The 25,039-nt window shown below is 46.6% G+C and overlaps 1 protein-coding gene across 1 annotated transcript in view; it reads left to right on the top strand.

Moving 5' to 3' along the window:
* The window catches only part of LOC141133727 (C-type lectin domain family 10 member A-like), an 85,436-nt gene extending 66,677 nt beyond the window's left edge, over positions 1–18,759 (top strand). Inside the window, exon 8 of the mRNA XM_073623249.1 lies at positions 18,392–18,759. Coding sequence (XP_073479350.1) covers positions 18,392–18,542 — 151 coding nt within the window. The 3' untranslated portion in view covers positions 18,543–18,759. The remainder of the gene's footprint in view (positions 1–18,391) is intronic.
* Positions 18,760–25,039: the final 6,280 nt, after the last annotated feature.

Below are 25,039 nucleotides of genomic sequence, written 5' to 3' on the forward strand. Positions count from 1 at the left end.
GCGCATTGGGTGACTCTGCTGGCAGCTGGGAAGGATGCAGGACAAGGTGCAGTAGTGTTGGAGGTTGTTCCGCCACCACGCCTCCAAAATGCTAATGATTGTGACACACCTCTCTCCTCCACCCCCTCCTCTTCTTCTTCCTCCATGGCCTCTTCCTCGGAACCAGCGGTGCTCCGTAGTCGTTCAAGGGGCTACGCAAGTACGCAGGCCAAAAGATGCCATGCGGTGCTTGAGCTGGTGTGCTTGGGGGACAGGAGCCACACTGGGGCAGAGGTTCTGTCAGCTCTGCAGGGGCAGGTTCAGAGGTGGTTGACGCCACGCCAACTTAAGGCAGGAATGGTGGTTTGCGACAATGGCACCAACCTCCTCTCTGCCCTCCGACAGGGACAAATGACCCATGTGCCCTGTTTGGCTCACGTCCTTAACTTGGTGGTGCAGCGGTTCTTGGGCAGGTACCCGGGCTTACAGGATGTCCTGAGGCAGGCCAGGAAAGTCTGTGTGCATTTCCGCCGGTCATATAATGCCAGTGCTCGGCTGACGGACCTCCAAAAGGAGTTTAACCTGCCCAAGAACCGCCTAATCTGTGACATGCCCACCATGTGGAACTCAACGTTGGCCATGCTGCAGCGGCTGCACACGCAGCAGAGGGCCATCAATGAGTACCTGTGCGACTATGGCACCAGGACAGGGTCAGGGGAGCTTGTTTTTTTTTCCCCACGCCAGTGGGCCATGATCAGGGATGCATGCACTGTCCTGTCACCTTTTGAGGAGGCCACGAGGATGGTGAGCAGTGACAGTGCATGCATCAGTGACACTGTCCCCCTTGTCCACCTGTTGGAGCACACGCTGTGTGGAATAATGGACAGGGCACTTGAGGCAGAACAGAGGCAGGAAGAGGAGGACTTCCTTAGCTCTCAAGGCCCCCTTTATCCAGACAGTGTTCCTGCGTGCCCGCCGATCACACAGGAAGAGGACGAGGAGGAGGAGGAGGAGGAGGAGGAAGATTGTGTCAGTATGGAGGTGGAGCCTGGCACTCAGCATCAGCAGCAGTCTTTAAGGGATCAGTCCCAAGAAACACATGGACTTGTACGTGGCTGGGAGGAGGTGGCTGCGGACCATGTCGTCCTTAGTGACCTAGAGGTCTCTGGACCGAATGCCTCAGCAAACCTACGCTGCATGGCCTCCCTGATCCTGCAAAGCCTGCGTAAGGATCCTCTTATTCGTGGTATCAAGGAGAAGGACCAATACTGGCTGGCAACCCTCCTTGATCCACGTTACAAGGGTAAGGTTGCGGACCTTATCTTGCCATCGCAGAGGGAGCAGAGGATGAAACATCTTTGGGAGGCCTTACAGAAAGGTCTGTGCAACGTGTTCCCAGAGACTGGGAGGTTACAAACTCCTGTTTCTGGACAACGTGTTGCTGAGGCTTCGGTCAGTCAAAGAAGGAGCGGTGGAGAAGGTGGCCGTCTGACCGATGCGTTCAGACAATTTTTTGGTTCGCAGCCCCAAGGTATGATCGGTTCCAGCAACCATCGCCAGCGTCTGTTTTACATGGTGCAGGAATACCTAGGGGCAAGATCAGACTTGGACACCTTTCCCACCGAAAATCCTCTGGGTTACTGGGTCTTGAGGATGGATCACTGGCCAGAGCTTGCACAGTATGCAATTGAGCTACTGGCCTGTCCTGCATCCAGCGTTCTTTCGGAACGCACATTCAGTGCTGCTGGAGGCGTGGTAACCGATCACAGGGTGCGTCTGTCCACTGACTCGGTCGATCGACTGACCTTCATAAAAATGAATCAGTCTTGGATCACCACCAGCTACCAAGCACCTGATGCTGATGTAACCGAATAATTTTTTTTGAAATCTCAGATCCCTTCAAAGACTGCCTATGCTGATGCTGAGTGACTATCCCTGAGTAATTATCCTCTTCTTCCTCAATCATCACGCTGATAGCTTGTAAGAACATTTTTGGTTCTGGGCGCCACCACCAGTGCCTAAGGCACAATTTTTCAGCCCCTGTTTAACAGGGGCGTGTAATTACAATTTTTGATGTAATACTTTGCAGCAGGGCTCGTTCCTGCATTCCAACTAGAGTGTCTGTGAGGGGTTGCAGTGTTGTGGCACCAGCACCAGTGCCTAAGGCCCATTTTTTCTGCCCCTGTTTAACAGGGGCGTGTAATTACAATTTTTGATGCAATACTTTGCAGCAGGGCTCGTTCCTGCGTTCCAACTAGAGTGTCTGTGAGGGATTGCAGTGTTGTGGCACCAGCACCAGTGCCTAAGGCCCATTTTTTCTGCCCCTGTTTAACAGGGGCGTGTAATTACAATTTTTGATGCAATACTTTGCAGCAGGGCTCGTTCCTGCGTTCCAACTAGAGTGTCTGTGAGGGGTTGCAGTGTTATGGCACCAGCACCAGTGCCTAAGGCCCATTTTTTCTGCCCCTGTTTAACAGGGGCGTGTAATTACAATTTTTGATGCAATACTTTGCAGCAGGGCTCGTTCCTGCATTCCAACTAGAGTGTCTGTGAGGGGTTGCAGTGTTGTGGCACCAGCACCAGTGCCTAAGGCCTAATTTTTCAGCTCCTGTTCAACAGGGGCATGTAATTACAATTCTTGATCTAATATTTCACAGCAGAGCCCTGTGAGGGCTTACAGTGTTGTGGCCACAGCAACACCTAAGGCCCAAATTTCTGCTGAGTATATAGGGCAGGACCCTACTTTCAAACAACTAACTTACAAACGACTCCTACTTGCAAACGGAAGGAGACAACAGGAAGTGAGAATAAATCTACCCCTAGGAAGGGAAATTCTCTCCTGTAATGAGGCGTACACACGGTCGGACTTTTCGTCTACAAAAGTCCGACAGCCTGTCCGACAGACTTCCGGCGGACTTTCGGCGGACTTGCAGCAGACTTTCTAACTAACGGACTTGCCTACACACGACCACACAAAAGTCCGATGGATTCGTACATGATGACGTACACCGGACTAAAATAAGGAAGTTCATAGCCAGTAGCCAATAGCTGCCCTAGCATGGGTTTTTGTCCGTCGGACTAGCACACAGACGAGCGGATTTCGGGGTCCGTCGTAGTTATGACGTAAAGATTTGAAGCATGTTTCAAATCTAAAGTCCGTCGGATTTGAGGCTGAAAAAGTCTGCTGAAAGTCCGGAGAAGCCCACACACGATCGGATTACCAGCCAGCTTTAGTTCGTAGGCGTCCGTTGGACTTTTGTAGACGAAAAGTCCGACCGTGTGTACGCCCCATAAGAGTTAATATGGGAAAAACATTTCTCCTTTCCACTGATGCTTTCCAATCCATTGGGACAAAAAGTGAGGTGAAATCTTCTGAAGAGGAGGAAAGACAGCAAAACAAATGTCACAGGGGTGATAACCCTTCCCTATGTTTTCCAAAAAGCTTAAAAAAGATTTTTTTGGCTGGAGCTAAACACGTTAAAAATGTACCCGTTCAAAATTACAAAGAGATTCTACTTAACAACAAACCTACAGCCTGTATACTGCTGTTCAGAGTATATAGGGCCTGGTGGCCCCACACCTTTCCTTATTTTAATTTGGGTGCGGGGTTCCCCTTAATATCCATACAAGACCCAAAGGGCCTGGTAATGGACTGGGGGGTACCCATGCCGTTTGTCTCACTGATTTTCATCCATATTGCCAGGACCCGACATTACATTAAACCCGCAAGCAGTTTTAAATGAGATTTTTCCTTTAAAAATGACATTTGGTGCAGGGACTGTTCTAAACACGGGAAACACGCGTCACTTTACAGGCATACTATAGACACCCCTCAGGTACGATATTTAAAGGAATATTTCACTTTTTTTTTTTTTTACTTTAAGCATCATTAAAATCACTGCTCCCGAAAAAACGGCCGTTTTTAAAAGTTTTTTTTGCATTGATACATGTCCCCTGGGGTAGGACCCGGGTCCCCAAACCCTTTTTAGGACAATACCATGCAAATTAGCCTTTAAAATGAGCACTTTTGATTTCGAACGTTCGAATCCCATAGACGTCAATGGGGTTCTAACGTTCGTGCGAACTTTCGTTCCGTTCGCAGGTTCTGGTGCGAACCGAACCGGGGGGTGTTCAGCTCATCCCTACTCACAAACGAGCTAGTATAAATAGCTTTCAAAAGGGCGCAAAAGCGCTGTTTCTGTGGATCGACACCCCAGGACCTGTTGCCGAGAGGATAAGACCAGCGCATATGGCTGATGGCTTACGCGTTTCGGGGGAGAACCCCTTTCTTCAGAGCCTAAGCAGGCAATGGTTGGTCTCTCGAATTGCTCTCTCTATAAATGTATGTATGTGTCTGTGTCTACCCCACCCAATTAGTGGCGATGCCCCCTCCCACAGATATTAGGTACCACCCACCCATTCGGGTTAACCCTCTCTATCCCATCCCTCTGAGTGTGATTCCCCATTTGTAGCCAAAATATAGAGGGCAAACATCACTCTATGTAATCTGCTAAAAAGATAGTGGTAGTAGTAATACTAGTACAAAAAGAAATTGATTAATTAAAAAAATGAATAGATATAAATAAGAATATAGAGACACTGGACCAGTCGATCAATTTCACTCTCACCATATGCTATGTGCAACAGGGCAGGGGAAGGGGGATTGGGTGCGCCAAAAACAAAGACACCTCACCTCCTTCATGCAGCTCTACTTGTGTCCCCATGCCTCCGATCTACTGGGGTGGATGATGCCGGGCTCCTCCGGCTCCCAGGAGCCATAGTAGTGCCGCATGCCATGTGTGGTACGCATGCCATTCGAAAGGCCAGGAAGTGTGGGCGTACCTGCGTTCCACCCTCAACTTCCGGCCGATCTTGGCGTCATTTCCCCCTCCTCCACAGGTGTCAGAGGTCACTGTGCGCCAGGAACACGGTCCGGAAGCGTGGGTGTGTTTACGTTCCACCCACTGCTTCCGACCGTCAACCTGTGGTGAATAATGCGCGCGCATCTCAGTACGGCCGCGCGCTCTCTACCAATCGATCCACATATCAATGCAAAAAAAAGTTTTAAAAATGGTCGTTTTTTTGGGAGCAGTGATTTCAATAATGCTTAAAGTGAAACAATAAAAGTGTAATATCCCTTTAAATTTCATACCTGGGGGGTGTCTATAGTATAAAAAACAAACAAAGGAGCCTCTAAGTGCAGAAGAAAAACAAGTTTAATGCCCCAACTGGGTTCAAGAACACTTACAGGATGGAGGGTGTAATCAGGCACATCATAAGTAAGGCTGCATTGGAAGGGGTCACGGTGGGAGAACACCTTCAGAGGGAATGGATGTAGTAGTCACTAGCAGCAGCAGGGTGAAACACAGGATGCCGCTGTGAAGGTTGATAAAGGAACGATCAACGGTTCCGAAATGCGTCCCTCTTTGATGACATCACATCCCACTTCTGGCTGTGTGTTTGCGGTTCAGGCTGGTTACGGAGCCGCTCAGTGGATGACATCACTTCCGGGTACGCCGTCTCTCCACGCTGACGACGCCGGCTTCACAGCGGCATCCTGTGTTTCACCCTGCTGCTGCTAGTGACTACTACATCCATTCTCTCTGAAGGCGTTCTCCCACCATGACCCCTTCCAATGCAGCCTTACTTATGATGTGCCTGATTACACCCTCCATCCTGTAAGTGTTCTTGAACCCAGTTGGGGCATTAAACTTGTTTTTCTTCTGCACTTAGAGGCGCCTTCATTTGTTTTTTATGTTCCTATAGATGCTGCTTCAGTCTTTTAAAGCTGCAGCCCTTTGTGCTGAAGATATCATTCCACGATTTCATTACCATCTTTACCAGCACCCCCTTTTTTTTGGACTGCCCCTTCATATAGAGACATTGTTTAGACTACGTCAGTCTTGTGCGCCCTATATATATTCTTTTTATTTCCATTGGTGTCTATAGTATGCCTGTAAAGGGGCACATGTTTCCCGTGTTTAGAACAGTCTGACAGCAAAATGACATTTCAAAGGAAAAAAGTCATTTAAAACTACTAGCAGCTATTAATGCATTGCCGGTCTGACAATACACATAGAAGTTCATTGATAAATACGGCATAGGAATTCCCCACAGGGGAACCCCGAACCAAAATTAAAAAAAAAAAAATTACGTGGGGGGGTCCCCCTAAATTCCATACCAGGCCCTTCAGGTCTGGTATCGATATTAAGGGGAACCCCAGCAAAAATTTTTAAAAAATGACGTGGGGGGTCCTCTTAAATTCCATACCAGGCCCTTCAGGTCTGGTATGGATAGTAAGGGGAACCCCGCGCCAAAATTAAAAAAAAAAAACGGAGTGGGGTCCCCCCAAAAATCCATACCAGACCCTTATCCGAGCACACAACCTGGCAGGCCGCAGGAAAAGAGGGGGGACCAGAGAGCGCCCTCCCCCCTCCTGAACCGTACCAGGCCACATGCCCTCAACATTGGGAGGGTGCTTTGGGGTAGCCCCCAAAACACCTTTTCCCCATGTTGATAAGGACAGGGGCCTCATCCCCACAACTCTGGCCGGTGGTTGTGGGGGTCTGCGGGTGGGGGCTTATCGGAATCTGGAAGCCCCCTTTAACAAGGGGACCCCCAGATCTCGGCCCCCCCCTGTGTGAAATGGTAAGGGGGTACAAAAGTACGGGAACATGACGGGACTTCCCTGTGGCATTCCCCGTGATGCCACAGGGAAGTCCCGTCAATTCACCGTGCGTCAGAGGGGGGCGGGGTCACCGGGTGGCCCCCCCGTTATTTAAGAACCCTCAGAAGAGGAGAAGCATCGCACAGCGAGAGCCTCCCTCCATGCCACCATGGATGCGGAGCGGCCCGAAAAGAAGATGAAGAAGAGAAGAAGATGAAGAAGGGAAGAAGATGAAGAGAAGAGCGGGAGCCTCCCTCCATGCAATGGATGCGGAGTGGCCCAAGGACAAGAAGGGAAGAAGATGCCGCGGAGAAGATGCTGGACGAGAACACCGGAGGAAGAACCAGAAGAGCCAAAAGAACCAAAAGAAGAAGAAGATGGAGGAAGAAACCAAAGGAAGGTAGAAGATAGAAGAAAGAAGAAGCATTTAAATAAAGGAATTGTCAAAAACTGTCTATTGTCATTTTTAACATTTTTGACAGTTTTTTAGTGAAATGGTAGGGGTACTTTTGTACCCCGTTACCATTTCACACAGGGGGGAGGGCCAGGATCTGGGGGTCCCATTGTTAAAGGGGGCTTCCAGATTCCGATAAGCCCCCCGCCCGCAGACCCCCACAACCACCGGCCAGGGTTGTGGGGATGAGGCCCTTGTCCTCATCAACATGGGGACAAGGTGTTTTGGGGGGCTACCCCAAAGCACCCTCCCAATGTTGAGGGCATGTGGCCTGGTACAGTTCAGGAGGGGGGAGGGTGCTCTCTCGTCCCCCCCTCTTTTACTGTGGCCTGCCAGGTTGCGTGCTCAGATAAGGGTCTAGTATGGATCTTTGGTGGGACCCCACGCCATTTTTTCTTTTAATTTTGGCACGGGGTTCCCCTTAAAATCCATTAGGGGGACCCCCCACGTCATTTTTAAAAAAAAATTTTGGCCGGGGTTCCCCTTAATATCCATACCAGACCTGAAGGGCCTGGTATGGAATTTAGGGGGACTCCCCACGTCATGTTTTTTTAAAATTTTGGTTCGGTATTCCCCTGTGGGGAATTCCCGTGCCCTTTTTATCAATGAACTTCTATGTGTATTGTCGGACCGGCAATGCATTAATAGCCGCTAGTAGTTTTAAATGACTTTTTTTCCTTTGAAATGTCATTTTGCTGTCAGACTGTTCTAAACACGGGAAACATGCGCCCCTTTACAGGCATATTATAGACACCCCCCCAGGTACGAAATTTAAAGGGATATTACACTTTTATTGTTTCAATTTAAGCGTTATTAAAATCACTGCTCCCGAAAAAAAGGCCATTTTTAAAACTTTTTTTTGCATTGATCCATGTCCCCTGGGGCAGAACCCAGGTCTCCAAATACATTTTATGACAATAACTTGCATATAAGCCTTTAAAATGAGCAATTTTGATTATTCATGTTCGTGTCCCATAGACTTTAATGGTGTTCGCGTGTTCGAACAAATTTTTCTCCTGTTCGCATGTTCTGGTGCGAACCGAACAGGGGGGTGTTTGGCTCATCCCTATTCTAAACTTGTGCAAATACAGGCCTCAATCTAGAAGCAGTATAGGCCCAATGTTAAATCTTACCTTCGCAATCACGATCGGCGCCCCCCGTTACTCCTTCCTCCGCTCACAGATCGTACGTACTACGCACGCGTGTTACGCTTTATAGACACTGCACATGCATGAAACTCCGCCCGCCCCTGACGTTCTTTCTAGTCTATTCCCCGCCCCTTCTCGTTTGTCGCAGTGGGGAAGAGCACATGGCGGAGTCAGAGCAGGTGTCTGATAATTACACCAACGAGGAGGAGGAGGCATCAAATATGTCCTTTGGGGGAGATGTTGGAGATGGTGGACATCCTGAAGAGGGCCGACTATGACGGGAAGTATGGACCTTACCCCAACCCCAATGTTAGAAAGGCCAATATCATGGCGAAAGTGGTCAAAAGTCTGCACCGGAATTTCGGGGTTTGACGATCGAAAGATCAGCTCAGGAAGCGGTGGTCGGACCTAAAGTTAAGAGAGCACGAGCAGTACAGAAATATCCGAAGAGTGCTGCAAAAAAGTAAGTAGTTGTGCTGTGTTCCTATTCTTTTTACGTTTATTACGTTTGTGCTGCTCCATGTGCTTTTCTTAACTGTTATCCAGTTTAAAATGTCAACTTTCATGTTCATGGGCACATTATTCGTTCGTATCAAACATTTTTCTTTCGGCCTATAAAACACCATTGTTTTGGCCATATGCATTTGCCCACATTTTTTAGGACCTACTTGTGTGAAACTAATTTGGTTGTGTAGATGGGTTTGTAACTAGAATGAAATGCAAACTAGATTCTGTGTAAGGAGCGGACACTCAGCAGCTGTTTACACATCTGTACGCTGGAGCACTAGTGTGGGACCCCAGAACACCCTTTTTATTAGGGGGCCCACACAGGTACTCCAGTGTATACTATAGGGGTGTCTCCATCTGTGAAGCTTGTACAAAACAGGTAAGTATTGAAGCTTCACAAAGGACAAGAAAAATGCAACATCTTGGAACTCTGCCAAAACAGACAATTGTACCCCACTTCCAAGCAATGTTTCATATTTATAGTTCTGCCATCAAATATCTGTGTGCTAAGTAGACCTATTTTTTTTTACATAGGGGAGAAAAGACTCAGAGGACCAGAGACCCCCACCTCTGGAAGAAGGGGAAATCCACCCAGAACAAGCAGAGCAGGAGGAGGAAGACGTGGTGGAAATTGGCACCACAACAGGTGAGTGTCTGCGACCACAGGCGCAGGTAAGAGATGGATGCTGGCATATTTATAATACATGGTGTTTTTTGGTTTCTATCTTTTTAGGTGATCGTGATGTTGTGGATCCAGATCCTTTCACCTCGGAAAGTGCACAGATCCTGATCGGGGAGATCATGGGGTGTAATAGGGACTTGGAAAACATCAAGAAAAACATCAATGATGTTCTTCAAAAAATGAAGAACATCATTGATATTTTAGGGAGAGTTTAAAACCCCTCAAAATCCCTTTTTTTGTGTCCTACAAATTTTTGACATTTTTTGACAAATTTGAAAAAAGCCAAATTTTGAAGATGCACACAGTGTGTCAACATGTGCTATCTGCCATCACGGGAGATCAATGGACGCGTTTTGGGGGTGCAACCCCTTCCTCAATAATAAAGTAGCTGTGAGGAAGGGGTTGCACCCCCAAAACATATCCCTTGATCCCCCCGTGATGGCAGGTAGCACATGTTGACATTCTGAAATTTGTGTGCATCTTCAAAATTTGGCTTTTCCTGGGGTGACTTCACCCCATCTGAACGCAATATCAAACACAGTTTGCAAATACTCATGTTTGATATTGCCTTCAAGTTCTACCAAATGTAAACTTTGTAAGTTCAAGATTTGTGTCTTTCTTGTTGGTTTTAAACATGCCTGTTTTATCTTAAATGGACATTTCTACTTTTTCTAATGTGACCCCAAAAATTGTTATGCAACAAACATGTTGGTTTGTTTTAAAAACCTTTTCTACATGCACATGTGATTGTGCTGGTATTAAAAAGATTGTTAATCAAGAATGTGTGGATTATTGTTTCAACGCTCCAACACTTTTGTAGTGCTCTAATTGGTGTTTTCTGTGACAATGGGTGTTATATCCTAAGGGCAAATCCACTTTGCACTACAAGTGCAGTTTCAAGTGCACTTGTAGTGCAAAGTGTCTTTGCCTTTAGTAAATAACACCCACCAGTGCTTTGTAAGGTTACAAAATCATGCCATTTTCAGGACTCATCACATTTCTGTCAGGGTCAGCTAAAATAAACACCAGCAATAAATGCCACCAAAGATTTGAGTAGTTATTTGTTTTTTTTTATTTGAAAAAGGTTTCAGACATTGTCTGGCATATTGATGGCCCCCCTACCCGCAAAGTATTCAAGGTATCTAAGACGGACCTCACGGGCACTCAGGGGGGCAAGCCAGGACGGCCACTTTCAAGCGCCGTCAGGGTTGTTTTATTTTGAAGTCCAGCCTTAGGCCTAACTGAGCCAGCATAGTTGGCAGAATGTTGCCGTAAAAAGTTGTGTAGAACACAGCACGCCAGGATAATATGATTCAGTTTTTACTCCGCCATGTGTATGGGTGTAAGAAATAGGCAGAACCGGCTGGCCATGATTCCAAACGTGTTCTCTACCACTCTTCTGGCTCTGGCCAGCTGGTAATTAAAAACCCTCTGGTCCGGGGTGAGGGTCTTCATCGGGAATGGCCGCATAAGATGGTCCCCCAGCGCAAACGCTTCATCCGCAATGAAGACAAATGGGAGTCCTTCCACATTGTCTTCTGGAGGTGGCAAGTCCAAGCTTCCATTCTGGAGATGCCTGTAGAACTCCGTCTGGGTGATGACTCCACCATCCGACATCCGGCCATTCTTCCCCATGTCCACATACAGGAACTCATAAGTAGCCAACACCACTGCCAACATCACAATACTATTGAACCCCTTATAATTATAATAGTACGACCACGAGTTGGGTGGTGGGACGATGTGGACATGTTTCCCATCAATTGCCCCTCCACAGTTAGGAAAGTCCCACTGCTGGGCAAAGTGGGAGGCCACAGTCTGCCATTCCTGTGGCATGGAAGGAAACTGTGGAGTCAAACCAAAAAAAAAACAATTATTCATTTTGCACATAAACAGGGAAAGCAGATTAGACACAAACATTCTTGGCCAACATCAAGATAACATTTATTTGAGGGAGTTTTTAAAGACCAAAGTATAAGGTACACCTATCAGATCCCCCCCCCCCCCATGGGCCATTTCTAACATTATAGGGGGGGGAGCTCTCGGACAGGTAACCCTCTCCACTTCATTGAGAGATGAATGCCTAAATAATGGGTATTGCTTTGAACAGCCCCTCCTTAGTTACACTATTGGCAGTCCACTGGATAGGTAAGAAGTGTCATAATACAAATATATAAATACACATTGTACACATTTTAGCACATTTTGGCATTCTGCTATTACCTATCAAGATAATAATAGGATACAAAAACTTTACACAGTACCATTTGAAAGTATACAGGCAGGCCTTGCACTACATGCTTTGGGGAATTCATCCATAAATCTGAGCACTAAAGAGATGGGTATAGTGTGTAGGGGTTTGCCAAATTTAGCAGATAGATGATTGAGGATAGATAGAGAATTGTTATCAGCTGACTTAGCAGTTGGGGGGGGGGAGGGTTAAAAATGATTTGGGGACACACAAAAAAAGCCTCTGGCCTGAATTTAAAGCACAAATCACTTTTATAAACATTTTAGGGGGTATTTAGTATAAAGCACTACTATGGAGCTGATAAAATATATTGTTAAGTCAATACATGAGGTGAATATAGGGCCAGGAGACCATACTGGGGAGGTAAGTGAAAGGAAATATGTATGAAGGACGAGGAGTACGTATATGCAACATGGCTAGAAAACGGTCGGCTGCTCAGAACGAAGTAACAGAACGCACTGAAGAACAGCAAGGCCTGTGAAGAACGACCTGAAAAACAGTAACGAACGAACAAGAACACAATGACAGAGTCACGTGTAGCTTGCTGCACGCACTGAAGAGCAGATACAAACCCACAAGCACAAACTGAACAGCAGAAAATGATCTGAAAATCACGAGTCTGAAAAAGAGCGAATCGTCTCTCACCAAACCAAACACGAGATTAGCAAAAAGAGCCCAAAGGGTGCCGCGCTTGGTTCTGAACTGGCCTTTCGTAGTCTCGTCGTACGTGGTGTATGTCACCGCGTTCTTGGCGATCAGAAATTCCGACAACTTTGTGCGACCGTGTGTACGCAAAACAAGTTTGAGCCAACATCTGTCGGAAAAAATCCATGGATTTTGTTGTCGGAATGTCCGATCAATGTCCGATCGTGTGTACGGGGCATTAGTCCATAAGGTTCAATATTGCGTTGGCCCACCCTTTGCAGATATAGCAGCTTCAACTCTTCTGGGATGGCTGTCCACAAGGTTTAGGAGTGTGTCTATGGGAATGTTTGACCATTCTTCCAGAAGAACATTTATGAGGTCAGGCACTGATGTTCGACGAGAAGGCCTGGCTTGCAGTTCATAAAAAAGTTGTTCCATCGGGTAGAGGTGCAGGCCAGTCAAGTTCCTTCACCTCAAACTCGCTCATCCATGTCTTTATGGACCTTGCTTTGTGCACTGATCCAAATCATTTGGTGGAGGGGGGATTATGGTGTGGGGTTGTTTTTCAGGGGTTGGGCTTGGCCCTTTAGTTCCAGTGAAGGGAACTCTTAGGCGTCAGCATACCAAGACATTTTGGACAATTTCATGCTCCCAACTCTGTGGGAACAGTTTGGGGATGGCTCCTTCCTGTTCCAACATGACTGCACACCGGTGCACAAAGCAAAGTCCATAAAGACATGGATGAGCGAGTTTGGGGCCTGATAATTTTTAAATAATTATGTCATTTTAAATGTATTGTGATAATGACTTATGGTTCTCTTTATAGAGTTATTAGGATATAATAAAGAGTTTCAGGTTTTATACTTGCCTGATCCCATCTCTACATTTGCTCAGAAAATGATCTTGCTGTTAGGTTTTTATTGTCTGTTTCCCTGCTGGGTAGATTCATCCTCTTTATTTTTCCTACAGCAAAAATGAAAACACAAAACGTAAATAGAGTCACCCCCCCCCCAAAAAAAAAATATATATACCTTCTAAACCTTTTGAGTCTGGTATGGATATTGAGGGAAATCCTCACAAAAAAAAAAAAATGTTCACGTGGTCTCCCTAATAATCCATTAGAGAACCTTAATCCAAGCATGGAGTCTGTTTGGCCAGGAAAAGGGGAAGACAAACGGTTTCCTCCCTCCTGAACCATACCAGCCCACATGATTTCAAAAAGGAAGGGTGCCTTGCCAGAAAAGACCCCTCCCTGGCACAGAACCTTGTCCTCTTATTGCTGAACCATGGGCAGTGATTGTAGAGGGGGAGTTTATCAGAATCTAGAAGCCCCTAGTAAAAATATGGAGTCCTACACATACCATCCTCCCTCCATGTGAACAGTACCTGAATAACCCAGAAAAAAAGACACCCACATGTTTTTACAAGTACTTTTTAAGAGAAATGAAAATCCCCTAAAGAGTCCCTCATTGCAAATCCATCATCAATCATTATGCCCGGCGCTTGCCACTTTGCTGGAATTATCGACCTGGTCTTGATCATACCCAATGGCACTCCCCGAGCTGCCATCAGCTATATAAGGGAAGGAGTGGGGAAAGCAATGACATTATTGACCAAAATATGGCCAGTGAGCATATTTGGGCAGTGATGTTGCTGCTATCCCCGTTCCTTTGCTTACATAGCCAGAGATTCCCGCCCATGTGAGTATAGCAGTCTCCCAGACCTCTAGAGGCTTGGTGGTGACCCCCAGAGTTAGGAAGGAATGACATTCCTCCTTAGGGAGCAGGTTACTAGGCATGGTGGGTATAGTGCAAGGTGGAAAGATGGGCGCCAGTCACTTTTAAAAATGAATAAATAGAGTTCTTTTTCTCTTAACAGGAACAGGGGGAGAGAGGGTAGGGCACAGGACACCCTTAGGCAAACGCAATAGCAAATTGGTAGACTCCTTGGACAAAAATAGAACTAGACAGACAGCAATACAGGAAAATGGTCTTTAAGCTGAATGCAGCGATCTGTATCTTGTAGCAAAAGCTGTCTCCTATGGCAACAACTTCACTCACAGTATCCCACTGTAGATCCTCAAGCTCAGCTCACAGTATCCCACTGTAGATCCTCAAGCTCAACTCACAGTATCCCACTGTAGATCCTCAAGCTCAACTCACAGTATCCCACTGTAAATCTTCAAGCTTAGCTGCCAGCTACCTGCTGGACTTCTCAAGCTTCACTCACAACTACCTGTTGTATTCTTCAAGCTTCACCCACAGCTACCCACTGGGTTCCATGGACTCACAGCTACCCGTTGGATCCCTCAAGCTTTACTCATAGCTACCCACTGTACTTCTCTTCAAGCTTTATTCACAGCTACCCGCTGTACGTCTTGGATGAGTTCTCTCCTGAAGCTTTCCCACTTACTCCACAGTCCCCGGCCGATGTAGAGTCTGCTCTGGTACTCCTTTAAAACTCCATCCCTTTGACACCTGTCTCTGGCAGCAAGAGTGGTTGACCCTCTGGCAACTTTTTCTCCTATGCCTCTTGGCAATGATCAGGCTCCCCTTGGGCTGAGCCCCTATACACGTGGCTAGGCCTCAGGCTTCAGGTCCACACCTCTGCTGCTGCTCCACACACATCCACCCAGGCCGCAGCCTGGGTAGAAAAGAACCCCGACCACCTGACTCTCTCCAACTAAATAGACTATCCCAGAAGCCTCAGCGGCCAAAAAAACTCCTGCTGATTGGCTGAGAAAGCACATTCACTCATAACCTGAATTAACTGTAATCTACCATATTGTAAGAGTGCCACCTATTGACAAAAGAGAGAATCACAGTTCCATTCAAGCTTAGGTGAAAAACATTTGATAAAGCTACAAATTAGTCAGGCTAGTTACCACCTAGCACAACTAAATTTACTAGCAGCACTGTTTAGGACAAGGGTGCTACATGAATGATGTGCCAGAGGTGGTTGGGATGAAGTGGGTGCCAGCACTTGCTGCTTCTTTAGAAACCACTGTGCATATATATATATATATATTTATATTTATCGGCGTATAACACGCACTTTTTTCCCCTTAAAATCAGGGGAAAATCGCAGGTGCGTGTTATACGCCGATCCCCTGCGATCCTGAGCTTCAAAATCGCTGACCGCGATTTAAAAATGGCGCCGCCCACGCCGAAATACACAGAGCCGGTCCTCGGCTCTTCTCGGCCACTTTCGGCTTCACTCAAGCGCCGCCCGAACCTAGCCGAGTGTACTCGGCTAGGTTCGGCTAGCTCCGCTCACAGTCACACCCATCCCGGGCGGGACTACGAGTGGAGCCGAAAGGGAACGAGAGCCGCCGAGAAGAGCCGAGGACCAGCTCTGTGTATTTTGGCGCCGCCATTTTCAAATTACGGTCGGCGATTTTGAAGCTCAGGATCGCAGGGGATCACAGGATCGCAGTTTCAAACTGCGAGCTGCAAGGCTGCACTGGGGCAAGGCTGCACTGGGATAAGGCTGCAATGGACACTGGGGAAGGCTGCACTGACAAGGCTGCCCTGACAAGGCTGCACTGACAAGGCTGCACTGAGAAGGCTGCAATGATGGGCATTTAAATGTAAGTTTTTTTCCCTTAAACTTCCCTCCTAAAAGTTTTTTTCCCTTAAAATTCCCTCCTGAGCTTGGGGTGCGTGTTATACACCGATAAATACGGTATATATATATATATATATATATATATATATATATATATATATATATATATATATATGGTAGAAATAACACTTCTATAGATGAAAACACCTCAGACCATCAGACCAGAGGTTTAAAAATAAAGATTGGATTGCAACTCAATCCGCAGTATGGTGGGGGGGATATGATCTATAACAGGGGTCCCCAACTCCGGGGCCATGGACCGGTGCTGGTCCACGGTCTGTTGATGACCGGGCAGCACAGCAGAAGATGATCGGTGACTGCAATTCGCACAGGGCTATCACAGACTGCCACTCACCTACTGGTGTGCGGTCATGCCTTTTTGTCCTCTCCTGGCTCTTCTGCCCACCCGGCCGATGATGTCATCCAATCAGCAGGGCAGGAAGGAGTTGTATATCAGAATGGAGAGCTCCCTCTGCCCTGCTGATAGGATGACATTGTTGGCTGGGCGGGCGGAGGAGCCGGGAGAGGACACATAGACTGATCATAGCCTCTGCCCTGCAAAAGGTAGGAGTCATGTCTCTGTAACTATTACAGTGCCCCTTTACAGTGAAGTTTCCTTTATATCACAGCCCCCCATTTACATTACAGTGCCCCCCTTACAGAGCAGTCCCCTTTACATCATAGCCTCCCTTTATATTACAGTGCCCCCTTTACAGAGCAGTGCCCGTAACAGTAATGTAAAGGGGTACTGTGATGTAAAGGAGACTGCACTGTAAAAGGGCACTGGGGTGCTGTGATGGGGAACTGAGGACACTGATATAAAGGGAGGACTGTGCTGTAAAGGGGGCTGAGGACAATAAAGTTTTTCTCTAAGGCTTGTTAAACAGCCTGGTTTATCGGATAGTGATTGGTTAAAATCCATGTGGGGAGTAATAGATCACTTTCCTGACCCAGGGATCTCTAGCAATATAGTGGGAGGTGAGCAGGGATTGGAGAGAGAAGAGGAGTGGCAAACCAGAGGATCAGCAGACCTGGAAGTTACTACTGAGTGGGAGATCAGATAAGCTGGAGGTTACTACTAAGATGGGGGTTACTACTGAGTGGGGGGATCAGCAGAGTTGGGGGATAGTACTGAGTGGGGGATCAGCAGACCTGGGGGATAGTACTGAGTGGGGGATTAGCAGAGCTGGGGGAAAGTACTGAGTGGGGGATCAGCAGAGCTTGAAATTAGTACTGGGCAGGGGATAAGCAGAGCTGGGGGTTACTACTAAGTGGGGATTAGCAGAGCTGGGGTTACTACTACGTGGGGGATCAGCAGAGCTGGGGGTTACTACTAAGTGGGGATTAGCAGAGCTGGGGGTTACTACTACATGGGGGATTAGCAGAGTTGGGTGTTACTACTGAGCGGGGATCAGCAGAGCTTGGGGTTACTACTGATCAGGGAAACAGCAGTCCTGGAAGTTACTACTGAGTGGAAGATCAGTAAAACTGGAGGTTACTACTGAGCGGGGGATCAGCAGAGCTGGGGGATACTACTGAGCTGGGGATCAGCAGCACTGGGGGTTACTACTGAGCGGGGGATCAGCAGAGCTGGGGATTAGCACTAAGTGGGGGATCAGCGGGGTTATTACTGAGCGGGAGATAAGCAGAGCTGGGAGTTACTACTTAGCGGGGGATCAGGAGAGCTGTGGGTTACAACTGCTTGAGGGATCAGCAAAGCTGGGGGTAATACTGAGCAGGGGATCTGCTGAACAAGGGTAATAATAAGCTTGGGATCTGCTGAACAGGGATAATAATGAGTTGAGGATCTGCTGAGTAAGGGGAACTACTGATCCAGGTTCTACTGGGCCCCTTCACAACAAATAGAAAATCAATACTCACTGGGCATTTGCCAAGCTTCATTAAAGCTTCAAAAAAGCATCACCGAAGCATCAAAAACACATCAAAAAAGCATTTGAAGTGGTAGGCTCTTTAATGTGTGTTAAAGTCGAAGCAAGTGTAAATGAGCCCTAACAGCCTAGGTTCAGGCCAAACCATTGGCTCATTCCTAATTCCTACTCCTCACCTTGCCAATTAGGGAAATAATTCCTTACATAGGCCAATAATTAAAGCAGTGAAAGGGGAGAACAACTTAGATCAGGAAGGACCGGGGGGAGAGAAATTCTCACATATTCCATTAGTGAAAGAGGTGGGAGGAAGAACTTTTACATAGTTAATAGGGGCTATGTATGAACAGTATGTAAGTATGGGGTTGGCCACCACTAATCTATCCTAAGTAGATTCTACCATCACATTGTAGCATGTGGTCAGCTCTCTTACAGCCCATCACAGTTGTTGGGCTCACACCTTATAATTTTATAGCATTTCGGAGGTCCCAGTTCTGCTCAGTTCCTGCCTTGATCTAATCACTATTGTCTCTTCTGTCCTTCAGGTTCTGGGGGAAGGGTCAGCCCGATGATTATAAAGGTCACGGTTACGGAGGAGGGGAAGACTGTGCTGCGTTAAGGCCTACAAATGACTGGAACGACGGTCACTGTTCCCGGAAATACCCATACGTCTGTGAGAAGAAGATCCTTTTCTGATATGGACTGATGAACATCAGAGGACACTTGATATCTCTGTCAACCTTTTCTCCTTCTCCATCATACTACGGCCATAAAAAATCTACTACTGCATAAAAAAATGCTGGAGGATATGTTGGGACTGAACTCCAGCCTTGCCTTTAGTCTTGCACAGCTATATAGGCTCATCTATTTCACCACATACTGTGAGCTTCTCACAATGTGCATTAAAAGCTATAGCAGGTATTATAGAGCCCAGCTTCAGTTCCTGGCTGAAGGGCATCTAGCATCATCTATCTTCTTTCTACACAGACTGGCTGTTCCTGTCCAGCCCAATTCATTAATTGGATTTCACCATAGAGGTTAAACATTGCATGTGTGCATTATCCAGGGCAGTGGTCTCTAAACTGTGGCCCAGGGGCCATATGCGGCCCTTTACTTGCTTTTATCCGGCCCTTGGGGCAGTATTTCATCCAATGATACCAACAATGGGGCATAATCCACCCCCATTGACACCAATGAAGGGGGCACGATTCCTCCCAATGACATCAACGAAGGGGCACACATCCTCCCAATGACACCAACAATGGTGCCCAATGACCTCAATGATGGGGCACAATTCCTCTTAATGACACCAACGATGGGGCACAATATCTTTCCAATGCCACCAACATTAGGGCCCAATGACACCAATGATAGGGCACAATTCCTTCCAATGACACCAACATTGGGGTCAAATGACATCAATGATGAGGCACAATTCCTTCCAATGACACCAACGATGGGGCACAATTCCTCTCAATGACACCATCATTGGGGCCAAATGACACCAAAGATGAGGCACAATTCCTTTCAATGACATCAACGATGGGGCACAATACCTCCTACTTACACCAATAATGGGGTGCAATTACACTTAGTGAAACAAACAATGGCGCCATATTTTTTCCCACCAACTTCGGGACCTTTTCTACTCCTACTGGCCACATTCTGGTCCTCCTAAAGTCTGAAGAACAGTAAATTGGCCCTTTGTTTGGAAAGTTTAGAGACCCCTGATCTAGGGTGATCTGCATACAAATGTAGCCTTTCTAGGAACACCCACTCCTCCAGACTGACACCCACCCATCAAGGAATTTTCATATTTGCATAACTCCTCCCAAGAGCCAGCCCACTGCTTGCATCAGGCCTTCTTAGAAGGATTACTGAGAGTGCTGGGATGTTTTCAGTATGCTTAGTACAGCGCCCTGCCAGCCCCTCCTACCAGCCATGATCTGCCTCCATTGCATAGGAAAGTACACAGACTCAGTGATTATATCAGTAGATCTAACATATAGTATTTTTAAAGTTGAACTCCAGGAATTCAGCCATTTTTTTTTTAAATGTGTCGGATTACTAGGGGGTTAAGTCCAATTAAGTGCATGCCACCCCATGGACTTATCTCTTTAATTTATAAATGTTGTTTTTACTGAGCGCCAGGAGCATAGCTTTCATTATAGATCCTGGGCTCTGACGCTGAAACTTCTGGTCTCAGCTCTAGCAGTTGCAGAGTCATATGCAGCCACTCTACCAGCCTCTCCCTTCCTCCTGCCCGATCACAGAGTGTTTTGTATTATGTAAACCCATTCAAAAAAATGTAAAGCCTTCTGCGAATGGACAGCAAAAGGGAGGAGAGGGCAGAGCTGCTGTGTGTGAAAAGACAGCCTCTCTCCTGTCAGAGCTCTGGGAGGGTAGTGATAGCTGTACTCCCAGTGCTCAATACAACTGTCAGTTGTAAATAACAGAGATAAGCCCAGGGGACATGCAACTCATTAGACGTAACCCTTAGTAAGCCAGTAGATTTTAGAAAAGTGGCTGAATTCCTGCACTTTAGTTTTAAGGTCCTATCTCAATACCTTCCCTGCAACTATAGACGGGTGAGATGAGAACCTCTCAAAACAATGAGTTGGTCCACCAGAGCAAAGATGAGTTTGTACATATAGTAGCCCGGTCACCCATCTGCTTTCATGTCCGCACCTCCTTTAATAAACCAATTTGCTAATGACATAGATCATTGTGCTACTTTTATTAAATACAGGAAAATCTGGTTGCGAAATGAGGGAAAAAGCGTGCCTTATATTTTTATGTCTGGTGCTGTAGGATCAGTCAAGTCATGTTTCAGTGTTCACTTGGAAGTACAGTATACATAATGCCTTACTTTCTCTCCAAAAGGATGGCACCATCTTTGCTTAAGCATCATCCAGGGTCACCATCTACTTCCTGGACTGAGATGGTGGCTTAAAGATTGCACAGTCATGTAATTCCTTATCTGTGGGCTAGAGGAAAGTGAGAAAATGCTTACTCCTTCTTGCAGCAGACCGATGTCATCTCAGCCTAGGCAAAGTCACTGGCTGGAGCTTAAAGTGGATCTTCACGTTCACTAACCCCCCTTTTTCTCAACTCCCACTTTCCTGGTTGCAGGTCCTGCACATTTAAGGTGCTCACCTGCCCAGTAGATCCAGCATTTTCCTGCGGAGATCCACTTCTCCCCCCCCCCCTCGGTCTCATGCCATCTTCCCCTGTGATGTCATCGGAAAGCTGACAGTTCTTCTGGGTTAAGCCAGCGGCTTCCCGATGAAGCTCTGCCCCCCCGCCTCCTTTCCCAATGAAGGACTTGACTCCTGGGATATGTGACATTCATATCCCAGGGGCTGGAGCGGGCAAAGTGGACGTCGTTCGCTCAGACAAATGATGTGCACGGGAAGTAGGCCAGTTCTTTGTTAAAAAACAAACCTAAATGAAGGACAAAAAAAAAATTCCCGAGGGGTGGATAGGAGGCAACATGCCCTGAAGGGTGAAGATGCACTTGAAGGATGGCTTTGCTGAGCAACCGTCCCAACTTTTGTTAGACAGCTGGTGGCCACCTGCTTGTTGAACAAATTATCAACCCTGGGCATGGGTTAGGCATCAGCATTAGTGAGCTTCCTGTAGTCCATGCAGAATCTGGTCATCTGATCACTTTGGAGGACCAGAAGTACTTGTGACTCCCAGAAATTGTGGGACTTTGTAATATCCCTGTTTAATTTCTTCAATCACCTTCTTTAGGTTGATAGTGCAAACAAAAAGTGCACCAGCATCATGTGACACCTTCAAAAACTTTTATTAAACAAAAAATAAGGACAGGTACTCACAAACGTTTGTTAACAAACACATCTTATGGATGAAATGAGAACTGCCCTGGGTTCAGTTCTAGCCTTGTTCGACAAACCTGCAAAGATATCAAACCCATACCCCATTGAAATCAAAGGCAGCCAACTCTGTCAAATTTAAAAAAGCCCATTTTCTAGGCTAATAGGTAAATGATTGTAAAATAAATATTGGGGGGGGGGGGGCGGGGGGCGGACTGACAACTCATGGGGCTCCCGGGTAAAACAAGATCATGGGACCCCCTGTGTTCCCACCCACACTTAAGCCCCACCACAGGGAGGGGGAATGAGAGAGAGATGGGATAATAGAGAGAGAAGGGGGTGAGAGAGAGAAATGATGTTGAGAAAAAGAGAGAAGGGGTGAGGGGGATGAGAGTTGAAGGGGTGAGGGGGTGAGAGTTGGAAGGGGCGAGAGAAAAGGGGGGTGAGAGAGAGGGGGAGAGAAAGGGGTGAGAGAAGGGGGTGAGAGTTGGAGGGGGTGAGAGAAAGGGGGTGAGAGAGATAGGGGGTGGGAGGGTGAGAGAGAGGGGGTGGGAGAAAGGTGTTAAAAAGAGAGAGAGTGACGTAAGCCCCCGGGGCATCAGAGGGGGGCGAGGTCACACGTTTACGTCCCCGGGTGGCCCTGCCCTCAGCTATATAAGAACTGTCACAGAGAAGAAGCGTCACTCAGTGGGAGCCTCCCGTGGAGGCGGAAAGGTCGCGGCTTTTTTTTTTCAGTCCGTTGGGCGGCGTGATAGAAGATAAAAGGACATCGCTGGACATTTTTTTTTTTTTTTTTTTTAATAAAGGACTTGTCCCAAGCTGTCTCTTGTCTTTTTTACCATTTCTGACACTTTTTTTGTGAAATGGTAGAGGTACAATGTATCCCATTACAATTTCACATATGGGGGAGGCCCTAGATTCCAATAAGCCCCCCGCCTGCATACCCCCACAATCACCGGGCAAGGGTTGTGGGGATGAGGCCCTTGTCTGTATCAACATGTGGACAAGGTGTTTTGGGGTCAGACCCCAAAGCACCCTCCCCATGTTGAGGGCATGTGATCTGGTACTGTTCAGGAGTGGGGGGGTGCTCTCTCATCCCCCCTCTTTTTCTGCAGCCTGCCAGGTTGCGTGCTTGGATAAGGGTCTGGTATGGATTCTGGGGGGTACCCCTACATCATTTTTTTAAAAAATTTGGCGCAGGGTCCCCCTTAAAACCCATACCAGACCTGAAGGACCTGGTATGGATTTTAGGGGGACCCCCACGCAATTTTTTTTTTCATTTTGGTTCAGGGTTCCCCTTAATATTCATACCAGACCCAAAGGGCCTGGGGGGGGGGAACCCATGCTCTTTTTTTCAATTAGTTTTATCTATATTGCTGAGACCCGATAATTCATTACAGACGCGATCAGTTTTAAATGACAATTTTTAGAAATGTAATTTTGCTGTGGTACTATTCTAAACAAGGGGAAAATGTGCCACTTTGCAGCCATACTATAGACACCCCTCAAGAAAAATATTTAAAGGACTATTTCATTTTTATTGTTTCACTTCAATGCCCCGTACACACGGTCGGACTTTGTTTGGACATTCCGACAACAAAATCCTTGGATTTTTTCCGACGGATGTTGGCTCAAACTTGTCTTGCATACACACGGTCACACAAAGTTGTCGGAAAATCCGATCGTTCTGAACGCGGTGACGTAAAACACGTACGTCGGGACTATAAACGGGGCAGTGGCCAATAGCATTCATCTCTTTATTTATTCTGAGCATGCGTGGCACTTTGTCCGTCGGATTTGTGTACACACGATCGGAATTTTCGACAACGGATTTTGTTGTCGGAAAATTTTATCTCCTGCTCTCCAACTTTGTGTGTCGGAAAATCCGATGGAAAATGTCCGATGGAGCCCACACACGGTCGGAATTTCCGACAACACGTTCCGATCGGACATTTTCCATCGGAAAATCCGACCGTGTGTACGGGGCATAAGAATGAAAAAAATCACTGCTCCCGAAAAAACAGCCATTTTAAAAAAAAAAAAATTTGCATTGATACATGTCCCCTGGGGCAGGACCCGGGTCCCCAAACACTTTTTATGACAATAACTTGCATATAAGCCTTTACAATTAGCACTTTTGATTTTTCATGTTAGTGTCCCATAGACTTTAACGGTGTTCCAGCGGCTTTCGAATTTGCCACAAATACCTCATATTGTTCACTTTTCGGGCTCATCCCTACTATCCATACAATCCTAGAAGTTTCATGGGTTTTGGTCTTCCACAAGGCAAACTAGGGACATTAAGCTTCTTTTTTTAGGGAGCTTAATGTGGCTTAATGTACAAAATAGAGATTCAATGTTAACCAATTTCCCCCAAACTTCGCACAATACAAGATTCTGTCTATGTCAACATATTCTGAACATTTCAGATCATTTTGTAAATCACACCAAAAGTTATTCACATTAAAGTGGATGTAAACCCACTCTCAGCCTTTCTAAACTACTGCCATAGGGGTTATCTATAAGGATATACATGCCTCCTGCATGTATCCTTACCTGTCAAATGTCTCCCCTCTGTCTGTTATGAGACCCGAAAAACTTCAGATTCCTTGGGCGGGTCTGTTGTCTGGAGCTCGGTGGGTGGAGTCGTGATGTCAGTAGACTCCCCGCCCACCTCTACACTCGCCTTGTCAACATGAATTTTCTCCTGTGTATTTCTTACGCTGAACTTCTGCTATGATCTCTAACATCCAGTCAAATCCCAGAAAAGTCACCATATGACTTCAGCATGCCCAATCATGCTGAGGTGTGGAGCAGCCAATCCTGGGAGAGCTGGAGAAGAAAGGAGGAGGGGATGAGAATTACACATAATGCCTCTCTAAGGCTCGTGCATGAGATATGTAAATCATCTGTCACTTACAGCAAGGGGGAGAAACTGACTGGTATTTCTCTGTCCATTTTTATCTCACTGAAAAAAGATAAGAGGATTGCTCAGAGCTGGATTAACTCTTCGTGGCAAGACTAGGCACAGATGATATGAAATCCTATACTGTACAAGTTACAAGCCTAAATTTTAAAAAAATCGGGTTTACATCCCCTTGAAGCTATATCTTACAATCCTAAGACATTTAATGTGAACAGCTTAATGTAAAAAGAGCTTACCGCTGAGTAAAAAAAAAATGTTAGAAATTTTTTAGATACATTAATGCCCCGTACACATGGTCGGACATTGATCAGACATTCCGACAACAAAATCCTAGGATTTTTTCAGACGGATGTTGGCTCAAACTTGTCTTGCATACACACGGTCACACAAAGTTGTCGGAGAATCCGATCATTCTGAACGCGGTGACG

Source organism: Aquarana catesbeiana, linkage group LG03 (assembly GCF_042186555.1).
Source record: "Aquarana catesbeiana isolate 2022-GZ linkage group LG03, ASM4218655v1, whole genome shotgun sequence".
Classification (NCBI taxonomy): Eukaryota; Metazoa; Chordata; class Amphibia; order Anura; family Ranidae; genus Aquarana; species Aquarana catesbeiana.